The sequence below is a fragment of the Dama dama genome, chromosome 13, assembly GCF_033118175.1.
Source record: "Dama dama isolate Ldn47 chromosome 13, ASM3311817v1, whole genome shotgun sequence".
In the NCBI taxonomy this organism is placed as follows: Eukaryota; Metazoa; Chordata; class Mammalia; order Artiodactyla; family Cervidae; genus Dama; species Dama dama.
Genome location: NC_083693.1, coordinates 73,598,929 through 73,620,659, shown reverse-complemented (window position 1 = coordinate 73,620,659; position 21,731 = coordinate 73,598,929). Strand labels below are relative to the sequence as shown.

The 21,731-nt window shown below is 61.4% G+C and overlaps 2 protein-coding genes across 2 annotated transcripts in view; one reads left to right on the top strand and one right to left on the bottom strand.

Moving 5' to 3' along the window:
- Positions 1 to 273: 273 nt before the first annotated feature.
- On the top strand, positions 274 to 3,813 carry LOC133068515 (uncharacterized). Its single transcript, XM_061159728.1, has 3 exons — positions 274 to 381; positions 1,159 to 1,209; positions 3,317 to 3,813. Exons 1-3 carry the CDS (start codon positions 274 to 276, stop codon positions 3,809 to 3,811), a joined length of 654 nt encoding a protein of 217 aa, XP_061015711.1. The 3' UTR covers positions 3,812 to 3,813.
- A 1,710-nt stretch (positions 3,814 to 5,523) lies between these two features.
- Positions 5,524 to 21,731, bottom strand: part of DYNC1H1 (dynein cytoplasmic 1 heavy chain 1) — a 61,621-nt gene continuing 45,413 nt past the window's right edge. Inside the window, exons 47-78 of the mRNA XM_061159440.1 lie at positions 21,443 to 21,657; positions 21,161 to 21,365; positions 19,976 to 20,149; positions 19,763 to 19,882; positions 19,442 to 19,562; positions 17,987 to 18,182; positions 17,498 to 17,615; positions 17,202 to 17,417; positions 15,994 to 16,206; positions 15,766 to 15,893; positions 14,161 to 14,314; positions 13,466 to 13,612; positions 13,221 to 13,371; positions 12,839 to 13,092; positions 12,616 to 12,750; positions 12,409 to 12,503; positions 12,128 to 12,302; positions 11,873 to 11,948; positions 11,095 to 11,255; positions 10,877 to 10,988; positions 10,703 to 10,763; positions 10,487 to 10,610; positions 10,278 to 10,391; positions 9,543 to 9,713; positions 9,243 to 9,460; positions 9,049 to 9,152; positions 7,576 to 7,787; positions 7,055 to 7,208; positions 6,563 to 6,705; positions 6,308 to 6,476; positions 6,045 to 6,172; positions 5,524 to 5,892 (exon numbers count right to left, since the gene is read on the bottom strand). Of these exons, the coding sequence (XP_061015423.1) occupies positions 5,764 to 5,892; positions 6,045 to 6,172; positions 6,308 to 6,476; positions 6,563 to 6,705; positions 7,055 to 7,208; positions 7,576 to 7,787; positions 9,049 to 9,152; positions 9,243 to 9,460; positions 9,543 to 9,713; positions 10,278 to 10,391; positions 10,487 to 10,610; positions 10,703 to 10,763; positions 10,877 to 10,988; positions 11,095 to 11,255; positions 11,873 to 11,948; positions 12,128 to 12,302; positions 12,409 to 12,503; positions 12,616 to 12,750; positions 12,839 to 13,092; positions 13,221 to 13,371; positions 13,466 to 13,612; positions 14,161 to 14,314; positions 15,766 to 15,893; positions 15,994 to 16,206; positions 17,202 to 17,417; positions 17,498 to 17,615; positions 17,987 to 18,182; positions 19,442 to 19,562; positions 19,763 to 19,882; positions 19,976 to 20,149; positions 21,161 to 21,365; positions 21,443 to 21,657 (4,893 nt within the window). The 3' untranslated portion in view covers positions 5,524 to 5,763. The remainder of the gene's footprint in view (positions 5,893 to 6,044; positions 6,173 to 6,307; positions 6,477 to 6,562; positions 6,706 to 7,054; positions 7,209 to 7,575; positions 7,788 to 9,048; positions 9,153 to 9,242; positions 9,461 to 9,542; positions 9,714 to 10,277; positions 10,392 to 10,486; positions 10,611 to 10,702; positions 10,764 to 10,876; positions 10,989 to 11,094; positions 11,256 to 11,872; positions 11,949 to 12,127; positions 12,303 to 12,408; positions 12,504 to 12,615; positions 12,751 to 12,838; positions 13,093 to 13,220; positions 13,372 to 13,465; positions 13,613 to 14,160; positions 14,315 to 15,765; positions 15,894 to 15,993; positions 16,207 to 17,201; positions 17,418 to 17,497; positions 17,616 to 17,986; positions 18,183 to 19,441; positions 19,563 to 19,762; positions 19,883 to 19,975; positions 20,150 to 21,160; positions 21,366 to 21,442; positions 21,658 to 21,731) is intronic.

The window sequence follows — 21,731 nt, the reverse complement described above, 5'->3', positions numbered from 1 at the left end:
GGCTTTCCTTTTAGTTAAAAAACTTTTTGAAAACTCCCTAGGTTTGTTTTGCTGAGCTATCACTCACAGTCACAGTCACCCCTTTGGGCACAGAGTCCTGACTTGTGACAACTGCATTAGCCCAGTGGAGACCAACAGCTCCGGGGCTCCAGAAAGTTCCCTACACTCCACGCCCCTGTGGTCAGCCCGCCCCCACCCCTCCAACCACTGACCTGTGCCTTGTCCCCGATGCTCTGCAGTTAAGTGAAAGGTCCACCCCCCGGCCCCCGAGCCATGGCTGGCCTGCGGAACGGCCATCGCAGCTGCATCCGGGCTGCGTTCACAGCCAGCACCAGGGCCGGCTTCCAGAAGAGGCAGAGAAACAGGCTCCATCGCCTCAAGGTACCCCTCCCCTCTTGGTGGGGCAGGGACACGTGGTGGGGAGGGTGGAGGGGGCTGGAGGCCAGGGCAGACCCGGATCCCCAGAGAGAGCAGGAGCCCTTGCCAGGACCCCACCCCCTTCTCGGAATTAGTCTTCTGCGCGGTTCCTGGTGTCAGCTTCTCAGGTCTTCTCTCTCTCCCCCACAACTAGCGATGTTCAAATTCCTGTCCTTTGAGAGTCTGTCTTTTGATGAAGAACAAGAGTTGCTTTTACCGGTAGCCTGGTGTTAGAGGGGAAGGTTCTGGAATATGGGATACCAGCCTTGGGTTCTTCCCAGGGATCCTGAACAAGGCCTGGCCCCTGTGTGGGCCTCGGCTTCTGTGTCTACAAAGGGAGGGTTTGGGGTGGATGACCTAGAACCTTCTACCGTCTTCTGGCTTTGGGTCCAGCACACGTGCCGGGTGCTCTGTAGACTCGGGGGTCCTTCCCGGTGTGATGGTGGGCGATTGAACCTGGCTGTCTCCCGGTCGCATTCCTGGTTCTGCTTTTCCCTCTTGAGCGGCCCAGGTTTGCATCTTAAGTCCTACAAACACACTCTTGAAGGGGTCCCTGCCTGTGCTCAGCTTCCTGGGAGTGGGCTCTCCTCGTCAGCACCCACCGTGGGCCACCGTCCACGAGTGTGGGCAGGGCAGGACCGCTGGCTGGGGCAGTGAGCCCCTGGATCCTTGCCCCTGAACTTGAATCTGCTGTCTGCCCTCCTTCATAGAGAGGATGACCCAAACCCTTTGCTTTTCCAGGCCAGTCACAGGAAGAATCATCTGGACTTTGTTGAAGGCATCTGGAGAGAGGTACGTCCCCGAACAAGGCAGCCAGCAGCCGCTCCCATCTCTGGGGATGGTTGGGGGCCCCCTCAAGTCCAAGTTCCCAGAGGCCAGGCCGAGGGCAGCCTTGCAGGCAGACCTTCCTCAAGAGGGCAGTCGCAGGCCTGCTCCGAGAACTCTGCCCAGCCCAGTGGTGTGGCTACATTTTAGAAAAAGCTTCACTGTGACATTTACATTGGTTGTTCATTCCTTTTCCCAATTTTTTAAAGAACAAAAGGCTTCAGGTAGTTTACCTGGAAGATAGATTGACGAGACCATGGGTTTGCAATTAGTCAATCTCAAAATGAATCTCAGTCAAATTAAATTCACTCTCACGGATCACACAGGTGTAGTAGGTAACCGTGGCCTCCTGGTGGTTTAAGACGCCAGGTGCCCCTGGAGAACAGGGCAGGCGTGCTGCTAAGTCCTTCTACCCCGAACCAGTGACTGGAGGGCCTGGCCGGGCGTTTCTTGGTTTGCCAGGAAAGATTCTGTGGGCTTATGAGGCCCACATGAGGCCCTCATCAGCACCCCCGACCCCACACCCAGGGGGGCTCTGGGCTGGGGCCTCTCGGGGACACTCACTGCTCTGCTGGGGGTGGGGTCACAAGAGCGAGTGTCTGCTTTGTGAATTCCAGCAATTCTGGCCAGTTTCTGGATCTGCAATGGTTACGGCTGCTGGTAGATTACGGTATTTACGTTCATTTTCTCCTTCTGGAATAAATGAACGTCAGCTGTCCAAAGAGCAAGTGAGCTTTCTCGGGAGTTGTCACCACCCAAGGGAAAGGGCCCCAGGGGGGTCCCCTGCTGAGTCGGGCCTGGGGTCCCTCTGTGCGTGTGACCGAGGCCGCGGGTCAGCGGGGAGGAGGTGCTCACAGGGCGAGTCGTGCGGATCAGCCTGCTGGTTTGTGGGTGGAGCCCGTCTGGAAAGGTCTCCGTGCAGCAGGGGGTGGTCCCTGGTCGTGGGCACCTGGGCTTTCCGTAGAGACCGTTCCAGCCAGAGCCCCGGGGCAGGAGTGAACGAGTAAGGAACAGGACCTTTCGGTCCCAGGTGGTGTGAGGAGGGCCCAGAAAGCTCTGCAGCCCCCGTTGGCAGCGGTAGAGGTGGGGGTGGGGCGTTTGGCTGCCCTGGGGTGTCGCCTGCCCCTGAGGGGCCCATGGCCGGCCTTCGAGAACCACCCCAGGCACCTTGGAAACAGTGAATGTTTTAGAGACTCATTTCCACTTCCTCCGGCGCCTTGGGTGGCCCCGTGTGTCGGGGGTGGGCGCTGAGGCTCCACAGCCTGCCCAGGTCAGGGGCCCGGGGCGGCCCGAGCGAGGCCCTCACCGGGGTCAGAGCAGGAAAATGAGCTCAGACTGAGGTGGTGGACAGGGGCTGCCAGAGCTGGAAGGAAGGCTTTAAACGATGGGGCTCAGGCTGGGACACCCCCACAGTGGGGCACCCTCGGGCTTTTAGGAGGCTTATTTATCAAATGTGTTAACAAGTATTTATTTATGTGGCTGCCCTGGGTCTTAGTTGCGGCATGCGGGATCTTTCGTGGTAACATGTGAACGCTTATGTGGCTCACGGGATCTAGTTTCCCAACCAGGGATTGAACCTGAGCCCCCTGCATTGGGAGCATGGAGTCTTGGCTACTGGACCACCTGGGAAGTCCTTATCAAACGCATTTAAAAAATAATTTAAAACATGTTTTTGCCTGTGCTGGGTCTTCATTGCCGCACGCATGCTCTCTCCGGGTGTGGGGAGCAGGGGCGACTCTGGTTGCGGTTCGTGGGCGTCTCACTGCAGTAGTTTCTCCTCTTGTGGAGCCTGGGCCTCAGGGCCCAGGGTCTTCTGCCCTAGTTTTGCTGCTGCTCGACATGTGAATCTTCCCGGACCAGGGATCAAACCCACGTCTCTTGCCTTGGCAATTGGCTTCTTGACCAACTGAGCCCCCAGGGAAGCCCTTATCAAAGGCATTTTTGAAGATTTATTTGCAGGGCAGATTGTGCAAACTTTGCCAAGGTCCATGACGGAAGAAACTGTTTGTGTGTGTAAGGCGTGTATTCTCCGTGATTCACCCGCTCGCCGGCTCAGAAACCCTTTTGTCGTCAGCTTTTAGATCCTTATGACGCTGACTGGGAAGAGGCCCGTGGTCACGCCTCCTGTCATTTCAACGGCTGCTCCCTGGGTGCCGTGAACTGTGACGGGCCTCTGCACACGCTCAAGTCCAGGGGTCCAGGGGACGTGAGCTTAGAAGACCCCCTCTCGGCGAACCTTCCACTCCTGGTCCTGACGGCCACCGGCTGGGCCCCAGCAGCCCCGGAGGGCAGCGATGTGGACATGCAACCCGCGGAGGCCGGTGGCCTGGAGGCGCGGGGGCAGATGGCCCGGCTGCCTGGACCCCCGGAGGACACGGGGATGATGGAGGAGGACCGGGGGTCCCCTGAGGCTGGCAGACCCCAGGGCAGGGCCAGAGGGTCACGGCCGCCCCCCAGACTCGGGACTGAGAGGGACAGGGGGCCCAAGCTCATCCTCTCCAAGAGGAAACTGGAACTTTTACTCGCAGAGCCGGAGAAGAGTAAGCGAAAGAAGCAGTATGTGGCCTAGATCAGGTGAGCGGGGTGATCGGTGACAATGGGCCAGGGCCTCGGAGGTGAGGACGACGTTGATGAGCATAAAAAAAGAGCTTCCATGAAACACGTGGCTCCTTTTGTGTCTTCTTGTAAGGTTCGAACAACAGAAATGTATCATCGAGTTTCGGGGAACTGATGGTCTGCGATGATGCGGGTGTGTTAGTCATTTATGTTATAAATATGCAGGTGTTAGTCATTTATGTTGTAAATAACGCCTCTGGGCCCCTCCACTGAGAGGGTTTCCAGCTCAGGAAAAGGGCCCACCTGTCTGTCAGAGAATTCCCTTACTTTTAGCAAATACGCCTGTATTTTTAAACCTTGACTCGGAGGCTGGGGCCTGTGGTCCTCTAGCCCACCTCCGTCCGTCCTGGCTGTGACTGTTTACCCCAGAGCTCCTCACGCGCGGCTGCCTCCGCAGGGCTCGGCTCCTGGGGTCGCTGAGAACAGCTGCAACACGGGGTGGGGCGTTCAGTGGGGGTGGAGGCAAGGCCGCAGGAGGGATTCTCCCAGCAGCCCCAGGGTCGTCCCATCCGCTTCTCCGGTTGTGTCTCCCCTGGGGACGGGGTCCTCTGAGCGTGGGGTCCTGCGATTGTGGCCCCAGTGGGGTGATACCTGGGTGTGGAGGTGCTTTTTCTCATGCAGCCTTTTAGGACCTTCCTGGCAGGGAGGATTGGCACCCCCCTTGCTGTGTTCGCTGCCCAGGAGCACACGGTTCCCATAAAGGGGTGTCCACTGAGGTGAGGCGTGTGGTCTTGTCCCTCCTGGCCCGCTCCAAAGGCAGGTGAGGAGTGATCTAAATGGGGTCCAAGGGGGACTGAGCTCACGTCAGGGTGAGGCTGGGAGGCAGCAAATAGAGGCCCCAGGCACTCCTGGTGGGGTCCACGTGGACCCCCGACGGGGAGCTCGGTCCTGGGCCTGCAGTGCCCTAAACCCACCCCCAGGACACTTGGGCACCAGGGTCTGGCGGCTGCAGCGGCTTCTCCTGCCCCTGGCAGCTGCCCCTCCTCCCCAGCCAGGCCTTCGGGCCATCGAGGACGGTGGTCCTCCTGCACCTGGAATCCCTGCCTGGCACCAGCGGGCCCGTGTCGGGACCTGCACCGTATACGGGGTGGGCATGGGAGCATCAGGTGGAGCCCGGCACCCGCAGCGGGCTTTCCAGGGGCTCTCCTCGGTGGTACCAGCTTCTGGGTGAGAGACTGGGGCGCTGCTCAACACTCTGGGTGATGGAAGAGAAGCTAAAAATTAAAAAAGCCCTATTTGTTGGCTCAGAGGAAAGCATTCAAAATGGGCCCCCACTTTCAGTCGAACACAGCTCTGGATGGCGCTCGGCCCCCCGAGGGACCCCAGAGCACGCGTCGTGGAGCCAGGTGGGCGGCTCTGGCTCTGCAGCCCCAGGACGTCTGGGGTGGGGGCCGGGCTAGAAAGGCAATGCCGTGGGGCCTCAGGCTGTTCCTCAAGAGCCCAGCTTGTTTCCTGCCGGCAGGACGAGCAGGTCTTTATCGCAGGGCTGGTGCCAGCACCCGGCCGGTCACCCAGCCAGCCGGGAGCTCCTGGGGCTCCGAACGCGCTGGGAACCCCTTCCACAGGAGGCTGCACCCGGCACCCCAGGACCGTGGGGACAGAGGCCCCGGAGGCCGCAGGCTCCCAGCTGTCCCCAGGAGCCAGAGACGAGACGAGAGGCCGGAGCCGCGTCATGCTTAGTGTTTTATTTCATAAAACAAGCCCTGCCTCGGCCCTCAGAACCGTGGCCCTGTGTCCCTCCCAACCGTCCGGCTTCTTTCCGCTTCCTGCAGCTTCCAGCCTCGCACCGACGTTCCCTTGACAAGTCCGTATGCTTTTAACAATGAACCTTCAGTACGTTTTAATAATGAATAAACATTAAATATTAATTTTACTGCTACACAAAGGGGACTAGAAAAGGCAGTCTCACTCGGTGCAGAGGACGGCCACGCCGCGCTCGTAGAAGCTGCGTGGGTCCTCCTTGGTGGCAATTTCGAAGTCGACCGTGAAGATGAGGTCGGCGCGGGTGAAGTTCAGGTAGACGGGCAGGGTCACCTGCGAGGAAGGCGGGGGTGCTGGGTGTGCGAGGGGAGGGGCTCCACCCGAGAAGGAAGTGATGCTGAGTCCCCCTGGGGAGGGGGGGGCACGGCGGGGACACAGCCCTAGGGCACAGTGGGCATGCCCAGAGGAGGGAAGAGGGCACTCACCACGTTAGCCTTCTTCTCTGCGTTTGTCTGCTTGACCCAGCGCAGCTGCGTCAGGGGCAGGACGGTGGAGATGGCGTTGGAGAGCGACAGCTTGTTGTTGCCGCACGTGGCCCCTTGGAGCTTCAGGCCTATGGGGGTGGGGAGGGGCGGTCAGGACCCCGGGGGCCCCCGCTGTGCGGGCACGGCCTGGGGGCATCTCTAGCAGGCAGCCCGTGAGGGGCGGTGGCTGAGCCGCAGGTTGGGGACAGGGCGCCCCCGCTCACCGGTGACCCCGAAGCTGCAGGCGTCCAGCGTGGCGCTCTGGGAGGTGGTGACGTTCACCTCCAGGCAGAGCTCCTCCAGGGACCAGCTGTTGGCCTGGGCCACGTACTGCCGGGTGGCGGTGATGTAGGCCTCGGGCACGAACAGGCCACCCAGGCACACGTGGATGTTCTGTGGGGAGAGCGGGGTGTGAAGGCCAACCCCCCACCCGAGGGCCCCCGCCCAGGCCCGCCTCGGCCTTGGGGAGCCGCCCTCACCTTCAGCTCCTTGGCGCCCCCAGAGGCGGCCGCCTGTGAGATGTTCTGCAGCTGCTTGACCCGCTCGCTGAAGTCGGAGACCCACTGGATGACGGTCATGCCGGCGGGCACCGTGTAGTGCGACCAGCTCCGAGGCAGGATCCCTGCAGGGAGGGCCCGGCCGGCATCAGCGCCCACAGTCCCCCCCGCCGAGCGCGGCGGGGGGGGGGGGGGCCCCGGTGCATGTGACCCCCGAGGGAGTGAGTGTGGGAGCACGACCGCCCCGAGGAACCGCAGCTGCAGACACCCCCTCACCGGCGGTGCGGCCAGGCCAGGCTCCCGAGCCGATAGAGATGCCTGAGGTCCTGCCCGGCCCGCCCTCGCTCCTAGAACTCGGGACTGCGAGGCGAGGCCTTGGCAGAGACTCAGTGAGGCAGCAGGGCCAGGTCCTCGAGTGTGGGCCCGGGGGAGGGGAGGTCTGGGGCGAGCTCCCGGGCGCCCCCCGCGGCCCACCTTTCACCAGCTCGTTGATGAGTGTGCGGAGGTAGTTGGTCTGCTTCTTCCTGCCTTCGCACACCTGCACGACGTCGGCAAGGTCCTGGCGCACGTCCTGCAGCAACTTGGCGCCCATCTTCACTTCTCTCTCAAAGAATCGGAACAGAGGATCCTATGGTCGTTGGAAGAGAACAGAAGGCTGGAGTTGAGCGGGGAGGGGGGTCAGGGAAGAGGAAGAAAACCGGAAGTAACTCGGCCTTGGGGAGCCCAGGTTCACAGCATCGCCGGAACTTGACCTTGAACCAGACCTGGCGTGAAGCTGTGGGCACCTGACCACAGCAGCTCCAGACCACCCCGTGAAGAGGGGGAAGCACCCCTGCGTCCCGGAGGGTCACTGACCACCTCCACTCTCGGGCGTTCCAAGCCGAGCCCTCCAGCCAGGCCCAGGCGCATAGCCGCCCCGAGACAGCGCTGACCTCAACCGGCCCGGCCCCCCGCGAGGACTGCCCCGAGCCCCGACACGAGGCGGGGCGCGGCACCTTGATGTTCTCCACGGTGCGCTTCAGGTGGCTGAGCGTCTGCGGGATGAGCTGCAGCCAGTTGGAGGCGGTGGTGTGCAGCGTCCGCATCCAGGCGGGGCGCCCGTCGGACGAGGAGTCGGGCCGCGCCTTCTTCTCTGTCTCCGCGTAGGCCAGGTCGTCCTCGTCCTCCAGCATCTGCATCTTCAGCATCTTGCTGATCATGTCCACACCTGGGCAGGGGCGGGGGCACAGAGGACAGGCTGAGCCCGGAGGCCTCCCTGCGTCTACGGGGGGACACTGCGCCTGTGAGGTGTCCCGCGGGCCCCTGTTCCTACGGCACCAAGGATGGGCGGGTGGGGAGAAGGCCCAGCACCACAGGTGGGGTCACGACTGCCAGGGCCGCAGCGGAGGCTGCGCGCAGACACCAGAGGCGGCTCCAAGACCCAGGTGTCCACTGTCATCGGGGAGCAGGCAGCCTCCTGAGCGCCCCGGGCTCGGCCGGCGCCCAGGGTCCCGGCCCCAGAGAGCGCGCCCTCTGAGCCCAGCGCTGAGCTGTCCCCTGGGGCTCAAACCTCACGGCCTCCAGGTGGGACACACGACCTTGGGCACTGTTAGCCCGGGGCCTCCTGCACAGGCCTGGGGGTGAGCGTCTCTGCAGACCCCCGGCTTGCCTGGGCTCAGACACCCTCACTGTGGTGCCGAGGGGACCCCGCGGCTGCTCCCGGCAGGCAGCGCTGCAGTCAGCACCCTGCGTGCTCTCAGCACACACTTCCGTACTGAGGGCGCCCACCCAGCCCCCGTCTCAGAGCCTCCCCTGCGTCCCGACTAAACCACGACTCAACTGCAGACAACCCCACCTCCCTCGTGGTCACCGTGGGGCCCACCACCTCGACCCCACAGCGAGAGGCTCGCGTCAAGGTGGTCTTCAGGCCGGAGGTGGGCCCCACAGTGATGGGTCCTCGTTACAGAGCTGAATCGAGCTGCTACCCAGCTGCGTGGCTTTGGGCATGTCGGTCTTCGCCCACAAAGAGAAGCCTGGGTCAGAGCGGTTCTCACACCCGAGTGTCCCAGCACCCACAGTTCTGATGCCGGGGTGGGGGGCCCGAGGACCTGCGTCTCTAAAGCTGCAGTCAGTCTGAGGCTGTTGGTCCAGGGACCACACTTATAAGAACCACTGCGTTAGATGATCTCTTGACTAGTCTTGAAGTTCTAATAAAAGTACATTCCAGAAACAGACTAATAGTTCTAAGATGTCACTTAATGCTAAGAACTTAAAAAAAAAAAAAATTTGAACAGGAGGAAAGATGACATCACTTCTGAGGCCAAGACAGAAACCTAAATACAATCTCCAGACCCTACATACTCGCTACCGAGCCTGTGTCCCAGAACGGAGGCTGCAGAACAGGCATGGCCTGGGCCGAGGGTTTCCCTGCCTCCCCGGGGGTGGTTGGAGGAGGAGTGCCCGGCCGGCCAGCGGGCCGGGGTACCCACCCTGTGTGGTGAGGAGAACCTTCTCGGCGTTGTTGGGCAGGCCCAGCCAGGAGGGCGTCTGCGTGTCAGGGAGCAGCTCCACCCACTGCACGAACTCCTCTCGCCTAGAAGAGCAGCACGTCGGCTAACACGTTCCTGTGGGGGAAGTGCCTGGTGTCCCGGCCCCCGCCCCGTGTGGTGGGGCGGATGCGCACCTGATGCCGTCCGGCATCTGGATGTCTTTGTGCCCGTCCACCTTGCAGGCCAGCTTGAACTCGCTGTCGAAACTCCGGGTGGTGAATAGGCGCTCCAGGAAGGTGTTGAGCAGACGCTGGTCGAACTCATTGTCCACCCGGCCGCCATAGATGGACTGGGCCATCAGGGTCTTGAGCGCGGACCAGGGAATCTTGTCTGGCGAGATGTTCTGTCTCCCCTGCAGGAGGAGAGGCAGGTCACGGCTGGGGTGGAGGCTCCCTCCTCACGGGTCCCCCTCCCACGGCACGGCTGGCGCTTGCCTTGGCTGTGTCGTCCAGCCACGTGTCCACTGTGTCGCAGGCCGACCGCAGGTCAGACTCCCCAAACTCGTACTTCTTCGACCAGCCCAGGGGCGCGTATCGCAAGCGCTCCTGGATGATGGCGTGGAACCAGGCCAGCAGGAAGTACAGCCGGGCGCGCTCGTTGGGAGACTAGGCGGGAAGTTAGCAAGCACAGGGTCACTGGGACGCAGGCCTGCTCTAACTAAGACGACAGTCCAGGGCTTGCTACAATCAAGGTCTCAAAAAGCGCTCTGCACGTACTCGTGCTGGGACCACTCTGACCTCAGTCATTAATGCGAATGGTGTTGCTAAGAGAACACCCCTCAGTTTTCTATTAATAAAGACGTGCTCCTGATTACACTGCTAAAACTAAGTTATACAGCCAACAGAGTACATAGAAGACAAGTTTCTAAAAATGGCAGAAAGGGTGGATTATGGCCCAAAATAGCACTTAAGAAACAGAATTGATATAAACTTGTTTTTAAGGCCACGTTGTGCGGCATGTGGGATTTTAGCTCTCTGACCAGGGACTAGGCCCAGGTCCCCTGCAGAAGAAGTGCAGACTCTTGGCCACTGGGCCTCCAGGGAAGTCCTGTGATGCAAAATTCCTGCCACGACCCCCTCCTCCCACCCACAAGCCCTGGCCTCTGCTTGGCGCCCAGACATCCGTGCAGCCCTGCACCCCAGCCCGACAGCAGGCTCCGCAGCGCTCACCTTGCATATCCGAGACACGGGGATGCTGCTGAAGGTCCTCAGCATGTTGGCCTTGACGCCCGGGGGCGGCTCGAACACGAAGATGCGGCCCGCTCGGAGCAGGTTCACGGGCACCTGCGGAGGACACGGGGCCCGCCCACCGTGAGTGCTCGGCTCTGCCGCGCCCCGCTCACCCCCTGGGGCCAGGCCGGCGCCCTCGAACCCCGCACCTTGGGGTTGATCTCCATGGTGAGGAAGAGCCGGAAGCAGGCGTGCGGCTGCAGCGAGTGCAGCTTCTTCTCCAGCTGCATCAGCCAGCCCGGGGCCAGGTGGACGTTCTTCAGCATCACCCACCTGCGGGCAGGGAGAAGGCCGCGGCCTCACCTCACATCTCCGGCCGGAATCCTCAGGGACTCGGGTCTCAAAGCAAAACCAAACCAGCCTACCTGCCCGACTTCACAGCTGTGTTTATCGCCTTGTCCGCCTGGTTAAACCCTTCTGCGGAGCCTGGGAACAAACAGCTGAAGGGTCAGCGGGCGGACTTGGACTCTAGGGCCCCCCACCGTGAAGTCCTGGGGAGGGAGGGGGGAGAGGGGAGGGGACGGACCGACCGCCCTTACCGATGGCGATGGACGTGATCTGCGTGTTCTGCTCGGCGGCAAGATCCTCCACGTGCCCGCTGGCGTCATACCCGGGCACAGAACACATGAGGACGGGCGTGTTCGGCTTGACCTGCAGGCCGGGAAGTTGGGCTTCAGTGAGGGGGAGGCCCACCAACAGCGCACCTGTGGGGGCTTCTGCAGATGGGCAGCTCAGAGCCCACGGGGCCGGCGCACACCTCCGTGTCCACGATGTGGGTCAGGTCGAGCGGCTGCTCCATGATAGACATGAAGGACTCCCCGAGGTTGGTGGACACGAACATGTGTGCCATGGCCAGCAGGCGGTCGGGGCGGAAGGCCTGGATCAGGAGCAGGCGGTGGATGGCCTGCCCGATGGGAGCTGGAACGGGGCCAGGAGGAGGGTTGGCGACAGCACAGGCCTGAGATGCCCCCTGGCTGTCCCCGCCACGGGCCCCTGCCCCACAGACACCACCCCAGAGATCAGGACGCCCCCCTCGTCCTCTCTGCCTGAGAATCGCCAGCACCCACCTCACCACGGCACCCTCTGGGCACAGCTGTGACAAGACCTCCGCCCAGGGCCTTCCATGGGTAACGGGCGGCTACTGACTCTGAATGACCACACAGTGCCCGTTCGGGAAGGACCCTGAAGAGCCCCAGAGACCTGGCAGCCACCGGCAACCTGTATCCAGGCGGCCCCTGCTACCCCCTCCTGGGGCCCGGCCAGCCCGGAGCCGCACACTCAGAAACAGCCCCCCTCTCCTAACGCCTAAGCCCGGGCAGAGACCTTCCGGCTAGTCCTCTCTTGGTCTTTCAGCAGGAGCTGCAATAGGAACAGGGAATTTTTTGCTTTCCCATGTCCACGCTGCCCCTGCAGGTTTTAGCACTGAGATGCGAATCTCAGGCATCAGTGACTTTCTGTCCCTGCGTTCAGCCAGCAAAGCGCATTCCACGCCCAGGTTCAGAGCAGCCACAACGGGGCAGGCCCCGAGGGCTTACTTGCGGGGTTCTCCTCACTCCAGAGGTACGGCACGGTCTGCTCGGGGGAACTGCTGTCCAGCCAGATGCCAAATTGCTGTGGGGACAACAGAGGACGCGTTGCCATGGGCTCTGCCCACCTCTGGGCAAAACGGTTAGACTGACGGGTCAGACGTCTGACGGGAGAGAATGCAATGCAACGTCCCGGGCTTTACAGGGCAGGCGACTCCCTGGTGGAGGCCGGCTCCCCGCCGGGCACGCTCACAAGATCCTCACCTCGTCTGCCTGGACCTTGGCGATCAGATCCTTGAAGGCGGGCAGGCAGCTCAGCCTCACCACGGCCTCGGCCTGCTCCCCGGTCAGGCCCTGGATCTTGGGTGTCGAGCCTGCGCTCAGCACGATCTCCTTCCCCCTCAGGAAGTGCTGGAATTCGGCGTCGTAGGTGGGCTCCCTGGAGGGGGGGCAGCCGTCAGTCGGGGCCTCTCGGCGGGAGTCCCGTCTGCTGTCACTGAGACAACAGCGTCCTCTGGGGGGACGCGCTGGGGCGGCCAACTCACCCGACGGTGCCCTTGAGCTTGATCCTGGCCAGCAGCATGGCAAAGGTGATGTGGTCCTGGTGCAGCATGCCTCGGGCCACGCGGTTGAACGCCACCTGGAGACAAGGCGCGTAGCGTGCCATTAGAACGCTGCTGTCCCTGGAGAGCGCACCCCCGCCCCCCATCCCAGGCGCACCCCCACGCCGGGGCAGCCGGCCCGTGCTGTACCTGGAAGAGGTCCTTGGTGATGATGGACAGGCGCTGCGTGTGGTCGGTGACGCCCTTCAGGTTGGGGTTCTCGTACAGGACGTTGTGGTAGATGTCCAGGAAGAACTGCAGCGAGTACTGGTACAGGAAGTGGATCTGCAGGGGGCGGAGGGGGGCTGTGAGGGGCCGTGAGCGCCTGAGCGCGGGGGGGCGGGGAGCCCCCGGCCCGGCGCGGCCCGCCCACCTGCTTGAGGGACTCCATGGTGAAGTAGATGCTGCTACAGGCAGTGGACAGCGGCAGGTACTGCTGGGACACGGTCTCCACCTCCTGCATCACGATGTCCGTCTCCTCCACCTTCCTTGTCACTTCAGCGGCCTCCCTCTTAAGGTTCTCCAGCGTCGTGATGATCGTGTCGTCATCCAGGATGCGCCCCTTGACCTCGTTCAGAGCTTGCAGCAGAGACTTCTCCAGCTGACGCAGGCGCAGCTGAAACTCCCCTTAAAGGACCAGAAGGCGCAGAGTTCACCCTGGTGCCGCCGTGATGCTGTGACGCAGGCCCGGGGCACCTCGTCCTCGGGAAGCTCAGCCCCGACCCGCACGGAGAGCCAGGGACCCGGAACCATACCTTGGAGTTTCAGAAGGTCGGACCGTTTCTCATCTACATCGGGTCTTTCTGCTTTGAGGACTTCGTTGAGACACTGGCTCTGCAGACTGCTACGGGTGACGGTGAAGTTGACGAAGGTCACCCGGGAGCAGAGATCAGGGGGGAACTCGACCTGCCAAGAGGGGCGACAGGCCGGTCAGCGTCGTCACATCCCCGGCCCTACCCATCACTGCCCCGTCTCCGTGGAGGTGGGCCCTGGGCCTTACGGTGGGGTCGCGAGTGGACAGGAAGATCACAAAGGACGGTGACAAGTCTATGTCCTGGTCGCCGAGGGTGATCAGCACTCTGCCGCCTGTTCGCCGGACTTCGCGGTTCAGAACTGGGTTTAGAACTGGGTCGTAGCTCTCCACGTCCTACGTGTGTATACGCGAGGTGTCGTCAACAGTGAGTTTTACAGAGTGTGTTACCACCCACGTTTACCTGACTTCCTACTCCAGATAAATACATCTCTCCAGCAGCCACCCAGCCGTTCAGACCCGCACTGCCTGACACGTGGCCACTAGGCGCCCACGGCCACTTCAGCAGATGAAGGGCTCTGCGCCTTGCTCTCAGCACAGGTTTCAGAGCCCCAGGGGATGGGGCCGTCCGGACTAAGTGGAGTTAGAGAGCAAACACTGCTTCTGCTGCGTTTTTATAGAGCTGTCTTACAGCTTTATCGCTGCTTTTTCTTTTCTTTTTGGGCTGTGCTGCGCGGCCTGTGGGATCTTAGGTCCTCGACCAGGGACTGAACCCACCAGCCCAGCAGTGAAAGCGCCGAGTCCTGAGCACTGGACTGCCAGGGAACTCCTTTCTCACAAAGTTCAGAAGGTAGCACTGTACCTCACGGCTCACATCAACTGCGTTTGCAGATAACTAACACAGCCCGAAGGCCTTCCCTCTGGCGGCGGAGAGGCACACACACCTGGACCAGGAGGGGGTTGCCGAACCTCAGCGCACTCTCCAGGTTCTTCCTGAAGGCATCGTCCAGGAAGCTGGTCCGCGTGATCTTCCGGTCCTTGTACTCGTTCATGATGAACTCCGTGGCCTGCCCCGAGGGGTCGATGATCAGCGGGTACCTGAGGATGGACAGAGGACGGGTCAGATGCCAGGGGAGCTCGAGGGCGTGACGGGCAGAGCCCGGCAGGGCAGTGGGGAGGTGTCCCGGGCTCAGATGCGGGCTCTAGGTTTACGGGTGAGAGCACGTGACTGAAGGCTTGGTGCTAAAATCCTCCTTCTGAGGACCTCCTGTGGGGGGCAGTGACTCAAGCAGACTGCTCAGAACGGCTACCACCAAAGCGCTGTCTCTCTGCGGCAAGGACGCTGCTCTGTGAAGGCCAAGCATAGGCGCTTGGCTGGCTGGAAGGATTCGCTGGCCCGCAGGGCAGACTCCTGAGAGCAGGAACTGGCACCCCGACCCTCAGGCCCACGAGCTGCAGAAGTGCAGGCCCTCCCACTCACTGCTCACGGGGACCCTGTAGACAGGTGTGATCGCCACACCCGTCTTACTTATGGAGGAGACGAGCCACAGAGGGGCGAATGTCCTCTGTCCAGGGTCACACAGCCAGTTCGGGTGTTTTAAAATACTGTAACACGTGTGTGCGATTGCCCAGAACTCAGAGGCTAGCACAGGGCGCGTGGTGAGAACCCGCCGCCTCCGGCTTCTGCTGTATGTGCACCCAGCCGGCCCTGCCATCCGCTGCAGCCACCCTCGTGTGGGGCTCTGGATGAAGGGCTCCCAGCTTCCTGCCAGGGCCGGGGGGAGACACACAGTGACCTGGTCACTGGCCTGAATGAGGGGTGTCTGAGGCATTTCCGGGCCTTTGCTAAGACACACTCTGTCCTCATGAACACTCACGCGTGCAGGCTTTGTGGGACGGGCACTGAAGTCTGCACTCTCGCGCAGGTGACCCACCAGGACACACACCGTGGACATGCCCGCCAGCGCCCCCAGCGAGACCCTCTGAGACCTGAGGGTTGGTTCCTCTGGACCCCGGGGCAGCGGCACACAGCAAGAGGTACAGATAATGTGAGACAGGAAGCTGGGGCTTAGTTTTGAAAACAGAAAGAAACCCCAGGGTGCCTGGGATTGGGAGCTGCCACAGAGGAGGGTCAGCTAGGGGATCTCTGTGTAGGCTCGGTCCTGGGGGCGCCTGTGGATGGCACCGTTAGCCCCCTCCACGGCAGGCCTGTTCCTCCTCTGACTCCAGCCTCCTTAAGCCAAAACCAGGTAGCAGTTTCCCTTAACTCCGGCTAGACGTTTTCAGCTCTTACAATATTTTAAGAGAGGGTCTGTTTTAATGTTCGCCCATCACAGAGCCACGCCCATCAACTTCACAAGGTTACGGGGGCCCCTCGGGCAGGGTCAGTGAGGATAGTCGCAACACAGGAACGAACGGAGCCGTGCACAGTCCGCCGTCAGAGGTAAGCGTGCTGGCCCACTGCCGACCTTCTGTTCACCTCTTCCCAAGGACGTGGGAGCCCAGCCCACAGACCTCTCCCCGTCCCCCGCCGCACACGCGCACGTTACCTGTTGAACCTCTTCAGCATGATGGCGTTTTCCGTGCACAGGTCGTCTGCGGGGAGGGAGCTGGCCTGCCAGCGGAGACGCTCGTCGGCGTTGGAGAGGTACTCGGTCCTCGCGATGTCTGTGCGGAACTGAGTGGGGAGTGGATGGCGTGGCTTCCAGTGAGGCCGCGGAGAGCCCACCAACCCTCACGCCGGCCCCGCCTTTCTGAGCATCTCTACAGACAGTTACCTGGATGTTGGCTTGCTGGAGGTGGTGGGACCAGGTGGTAAACAAGTTCTGGCGCATCTGCTGGTCGAAGTAACCTGCGTAAGCGATAAAGGCGGCTGACAGGAGACAGTCCCCGGCGATGGTGGACATCTGGTTCTTGAAAGTTTCACTTGTCTTCTCCCACCGTTCCCGTTCAGCAGACAAGCTCTTCAGAAGAGCTGTGCTCCGGTTCACCTAAAAGGAAAATCAAACAGGCTAGTTAGTTAGTGGAGTGAAAGTTGCTCAGTCGTGTCTGACTGTTTGCGACCCCATAAACTATAGGGTCCATGAAATCCTCCAGGCCAGAAAACTGGAGTGGGTAGCCTTTCCCTTCTCCAGGGGATCTTCCCAACCCAGGGATCGAACCCAGGTCTCCTGCACTGCAGGCGGGCTCTTTACCAGCTGAGCCACAGGGGAAGCCCAAATCAAACAGGACTTGTGCTGAAAAGTGCAAATTGGTTCCTGTCCCCTGCAGACAGGGTTCAGGCGGGCTGCAGAGAGAAGCAAGCTCAGTGTTCAGACCCCAAGGGGGTGGGACCCAGATCACATGCGACTGGGGAGGAACACAGTCCTAGAGTCTGAGGGCCTAAGATGAATGGAGAGAAGGAAGGGCCAGCCCTGGGATGTGTGTGTGAGCAGACGTGAGGGCAGGAGCCTCTGGGGGAGGGCTGAGCTGGAGGGGCGAGATGCCCATGGCAGACCGAGGAGCCGATTCTGGGGACCTGGGGGGAGTGTGGGTGTGAGTGATGGGGGCTGCAGAGGAGGGGACAAGGGGAGGGACGGAGGCCCTGACAGGGAGGCCTTGGTGACACGGTGGACAGAGCCCGAGGCGTGAGGACAGGGAGGCCTCGGTGACACGGCGGACAGAGCCCGAGGCGTGAGGACAGGGAGGCCTTGGTGACACGGTGGACAGAGCCCGAGGCGTGAGAACAAAAGGGTCTGGAGCTGGCCATGGTGGGGGGGTGGGGGAGTTCCCCGGCTTTAGACGGCTGGCAGCTATCTACCTAACACCAGTCAGTCAATGCGCAGGAAGGTGTCCCCAGGGCCCTACAGGACGTTAAAGAGCTCGCCCTTGAGAAGACCACGGCACGGGCAGCACTCAAGGACGCATCCCTTTCCTGCCAGGCGAGCCCCGCGCACAGCAACGCTTCGGGGGCGGCGGGAAGCCGCGCTCCTGAGCACAACCCGACCTTGGCTTCCACGGCCGCCAGGTCCGCCTTGATGGCCTGGGCCTCGGAGATGAGCACGGCGTACTCCTCCTTGTAGCGGGCGATGCTGGCCTCCAGGTCGCGGATCATCTGCTCCACCTCGTTGGCCTTCTGCTGGTTGTCCTTGGCGTCATCCTCCAGCTTCTGCAGCTCGTTGCGCAGCGGCTCCACGCGCTTCAACATGTCGGCGTAGTTAAGCTGCCCAGGCGGACGGGTGGTTTTTAGACGTGACCGGGTGAGGGGGCCCGCCCCTGGGGGCTCCTGGCCGGGCTGCTCACCTGGGCGATGGCCCACTTCACCATAGGCCCGCAGGCCAGGGAGGCCCGGTTGACGATTTCGTAGTTGTAGCTGGGGTTGGACATGTAGTTCTTTTTCATCTTCTCCCTTATGGCGTCACTGCAAAAGAGGCGCTGTTTCTAAGCACGTGGAGGGCAAAAGTGAAGGGGAGCTTTTCAGAAATCAACAGCCAGTTCCCCTCTGCCACCTGGCTGACCACGGAGGACACTCCAGGCCACGGCGCTCACCTCCCACCCCTTCCCTGGTTCCTGGGGCCAGTTCTGCACCCCCAGCCACTTGTGGGGATCGCAGGGGTCAAGGGATCAGAGAGCTGCCGTCAGGAGCGGGGAGAGGGAATCTGGCTGTCTGGGGTGGAAATGGCCTGGAGAGGCGTCTGTGTGATCTGTGAGCCGACACTGCCTTCTGCAGAGGCCGCGTCCGAGAAGCCCAGGCCCCCGCCCGCCCGCCCGCCCGCCCACCTGCCCGCCCACCTGATCTCCTCGGCGGAGAAGTTGACGATGGTGGGGATGAAGTTCTCCCTCATGATGATGGAGCGGATCTGCTTCCAGTCCGTGGTGCTCTCGCCCAGCAGCAGGCAGATGGACTCGAGCGCCAGCTTCACGGCGGCCGGCGGGTTGGCCATGGACCGCACCTCCACCAGATGCTGCTTCTTGATGGACTTCACGGCTGGAGCACAGGGAGGGGCCACGGTGAGGGGCCAGACCGCGCGGCGCCCGACTCCCACCAGGAGGGGGCGCCTGTGCGGGAGACCTGCGCCAACGTGGGGGTCCTGTCTAAAAACCCCCTGGAATAGCTGCAGCGGCCAAAACAGCTACCAAGACCTTATGGTACTGAGCCCAGATCGCAACATTCTGGAAAACGGACAGTTATCTGTAAAAATGTCTCAAAAATCCTGACTCCTTTACCTCTATAAAGATGTAAATACTTTTTTAAAGAATGAAATTGCTCATTTATGTTATACCCATTAAACGAAGACATTTTCAGTCCATACTTCAGAAGTTGTCTTTACTGGCTGGCTGAAGATGTGGAATTAACAGCTCAAAAAAAAATGGCCAACACATTCTACAAGCAGAAATATGCATTTTTTTCCAGCTTGAACTTTCATGAAAACACTTCTAAAAGTAATCATCTGGCAGGTGAGACCTAAATTAAATTCTAATTCAAATCCAACTCTGAATGAAAAGCCATGGTTTGGAAGGTCACTTCCACTCCTCTGTGGTGTAATATGACGACTACAACCGTCAGGTGACCTGAAACAAGTCTGAGGCTAGTGGGCGGGAGGGCAAGGGTGGAGGCCGCTCCCGGTGCGGGGCAGACGAGGCCAGGGGCCCGGGTCGTGATCTCCTCCTGAGCATGTCTCAGCACATGGGGTGCAAGAGGGAGGTGGGGGAGGCTGCCAGTAATTAGACTCATCACTGCCGGCCACGACCAGGACACTAACAGTTACGGCAAAACTGCACACTTCATGACACTCCTAGACGAAATTCAAGCCAAGGATTTGTAAACAGTGTACTTAGGAAATCATTACCAGGTTAAGAAAATGTATTGATGAAAAACTTATCTTGTTAACTTTGTCTCATAAAAAAGACCCAGGTGGTGCTAGTGGTAAAGAATCCACCTGCTGCAATGCAGGAGATGTAAGAGATGTGGGTTCGATCCCTGGGTCAGGAAGATCCCCTGGAGGAGGGCACGGCAACCCACCCCAGTGTTCTTGCCTGGAGAATCCCATGGACAGAGGAGCCTGGCAGGCTACAGTTCACGGGATCGCAAAGAGTCGGACACAACTGAAGCACCTGGGCATGCAGGCACGGGGAAAGTGGACTAGCTCCACGGGGACTTCGCTGTCGAGATGAGGACAGTCTGAAGTAGCTGGAGGAGGTTTCTGAGACCTCTCCCTGACGCTCTCGCCCCGCGGCGGCACGCACCGTTCTGGGCCTCGATGACGGCCGGCTCCACCTTGTCCAGGTCCTCCTTCACGCTCATCTGCTTGTCCGCGATGACCTCCTGCTGCTTGTGCAGCTGCTCCTGGATGTCCTGGCTCATGACCTAGAGACAGAGGACGGCTCAGCCCTGGGGTGCGCGCTGCTCACTGGCTGAAACCCAGCCAGCACTGCTCACGCCGCCTGCTCACGCCGCCTGCGCACCCACACCACACACACACGTGCATGCACACACGCACACACAAACCCACGAGACGGAGGCGTGCGGCCCACACAGGCCACAGTTCCCGGGACAAGAAACAGCACCTTTTTCTTCTCGGCCTCCTGCTGGTCCTTCACCATCTTCTTCAGCTTGTCGTTGGCCGCTGCGTTCTTCACCTCCAGCTCCTGGCTCTTTATCCTGAGGTCCCGACGCAGCTCTTCCACCTGAGGAGCAAAAGCCATGTCAGGGCAACAGAAACATGCAGGGCCTGCCTACACACGCGGCCGCCCCTCCCAGCGAGGGCCGCGCTGCTGCACCTGGTCAACCGTCTCCTTGATCTTCCTGAGCCCCACGTTCAGGTGCATCTGCTGCTCCTCCAGCTCACTGCGCTTCTCGTGGAACAGGTTGGCGTAGTGGTTGATGAAGTCCAGGTAGTGGCGGGGCGTGATAGCCATGGTGCGGCCACCTCGCTTGGCGAGCCGGGCGTTGGCCTTTTGGAAAATGAAGACCCTGTTATTTCTGCGTGGTTTAGCCTCAACACACTGTGACCGAACCTCAGAACCTGACTCTTTTGCTGGTGTGACGTGGTGGCATGGCCCCAGACCTCAGCAGTCCCAGCACTCAAGACCGGCTCCAGCTGCCTCCCGTGAGACGCCGAGAAGCCCTCCCACCTCTGAGCTTTCTCCTCCTGCTTCTCTGAGAGGAGGAGGGTGCTGCTGGCGGCCGCAGGGGTGCACTTCCCAGGAAAAGACCACCCCCGACGCTGGTCGTCTCTCCGTGGGTGTCAGCATACCTCCTCTACCTTCTGCTGATTTTCAGCAGAACCAAAATAAGAAACGGCATCGAGAGGGGTGAGGCAGATCAGCTGCCCCGGTCCCCGCCGGCGGAGGGAGGCGTGGAGAGGGCAGGGGGCAGTGGTGGTGGCCTGCGGGAGCGGGAGCGGGAGCGGGAGGGCAGGGCCCACAGGACGCCCGCAGGTCAGAGTGCTCTTCACAGAGCCCTCCAATGGGGGCAGGCTGGACTCCTTGATACAGAGTGCCCACTGAGGGACAGCTGGCCGCGGACAAGAGGTCACGCCCCGTGGGGCGGCCTCCGCACGTGGGGCTCCCGCTCGCTCACAGCCACGAGGCTCTCGCGCCACAGCCGCAGAGCAGGGGGGACGAGCAGGGACCCCGAGGGAACCACCACCCAGCTGGCCCTTCACAGAGAGAGCATGGCCCCTGCCCCAGGGGAGGACATGGGCCTGGAGAGAGGGGCAGCAAGACAGGGCAGATGGAGTCAACGTGGGGAGGGGACCAGACAGCCCCGAACGTGCATCTGGGCCCCGAGCAGGTGGGACGTTGCTGACAGAGGGAGGAAACAGGCGAGAACGAGGCTCGTCTTTCCTGGGTGACGGTAGTGTCAAACCCAGAGTGCCTCGGGGGCTGCTTCCACATCAGCTCAGTGCCACGTCAGCACGGTGGTCAGTTTCGCGTCTCCCGTGACCTCAAGACAGAACCCACCTGGTGCAGAGTTTGATGAACAAACACACAGCTGTTCACAATGGCCTCACGGTGCGAGGGCGGCTGTGGCAGCTTGTCGTAGACGACCGGCATGTAATCGGGCACGACGTAGTTGGGCTTCTCCAGGTCCATCTTACTTGTGAACTCTTTGCCAACCTGGTAGAGAGCTTCTGTGGACCAGTCCCCAAACCAGTTCAGCACACACCTGCAAAGACGCCCAGGTCTCGGAGCAGCTCCCGAGGGGGGCCTGCCCCTGGAAAGGAGCCGGGCGTGGGGGCGTACCTGTTGAAAAGCGCGGGGGAGGTGGCCGCGCGGTCCTTGAGGCCCTCGGAGGACGGGTTCATGGTGAAGACGACGTGCAGGTTGCGGATGACCTGGCTGGTGAACCACTTGTAGAGCTCCTCGTGCGAGTCCAGCATCAGGCCCTCCTTCTGGGCCCCCTCCTTGCACTGGGTCATCAGGGTCGCGTACTCGTCCCCCTCGAAGAGGCCGGGCACCTGGGAAACACAGTGGTACCACGGCGGGCGGGGCCTCGGAGCCCAGCACCACGAAACGTGACCCGCCGCGGCGC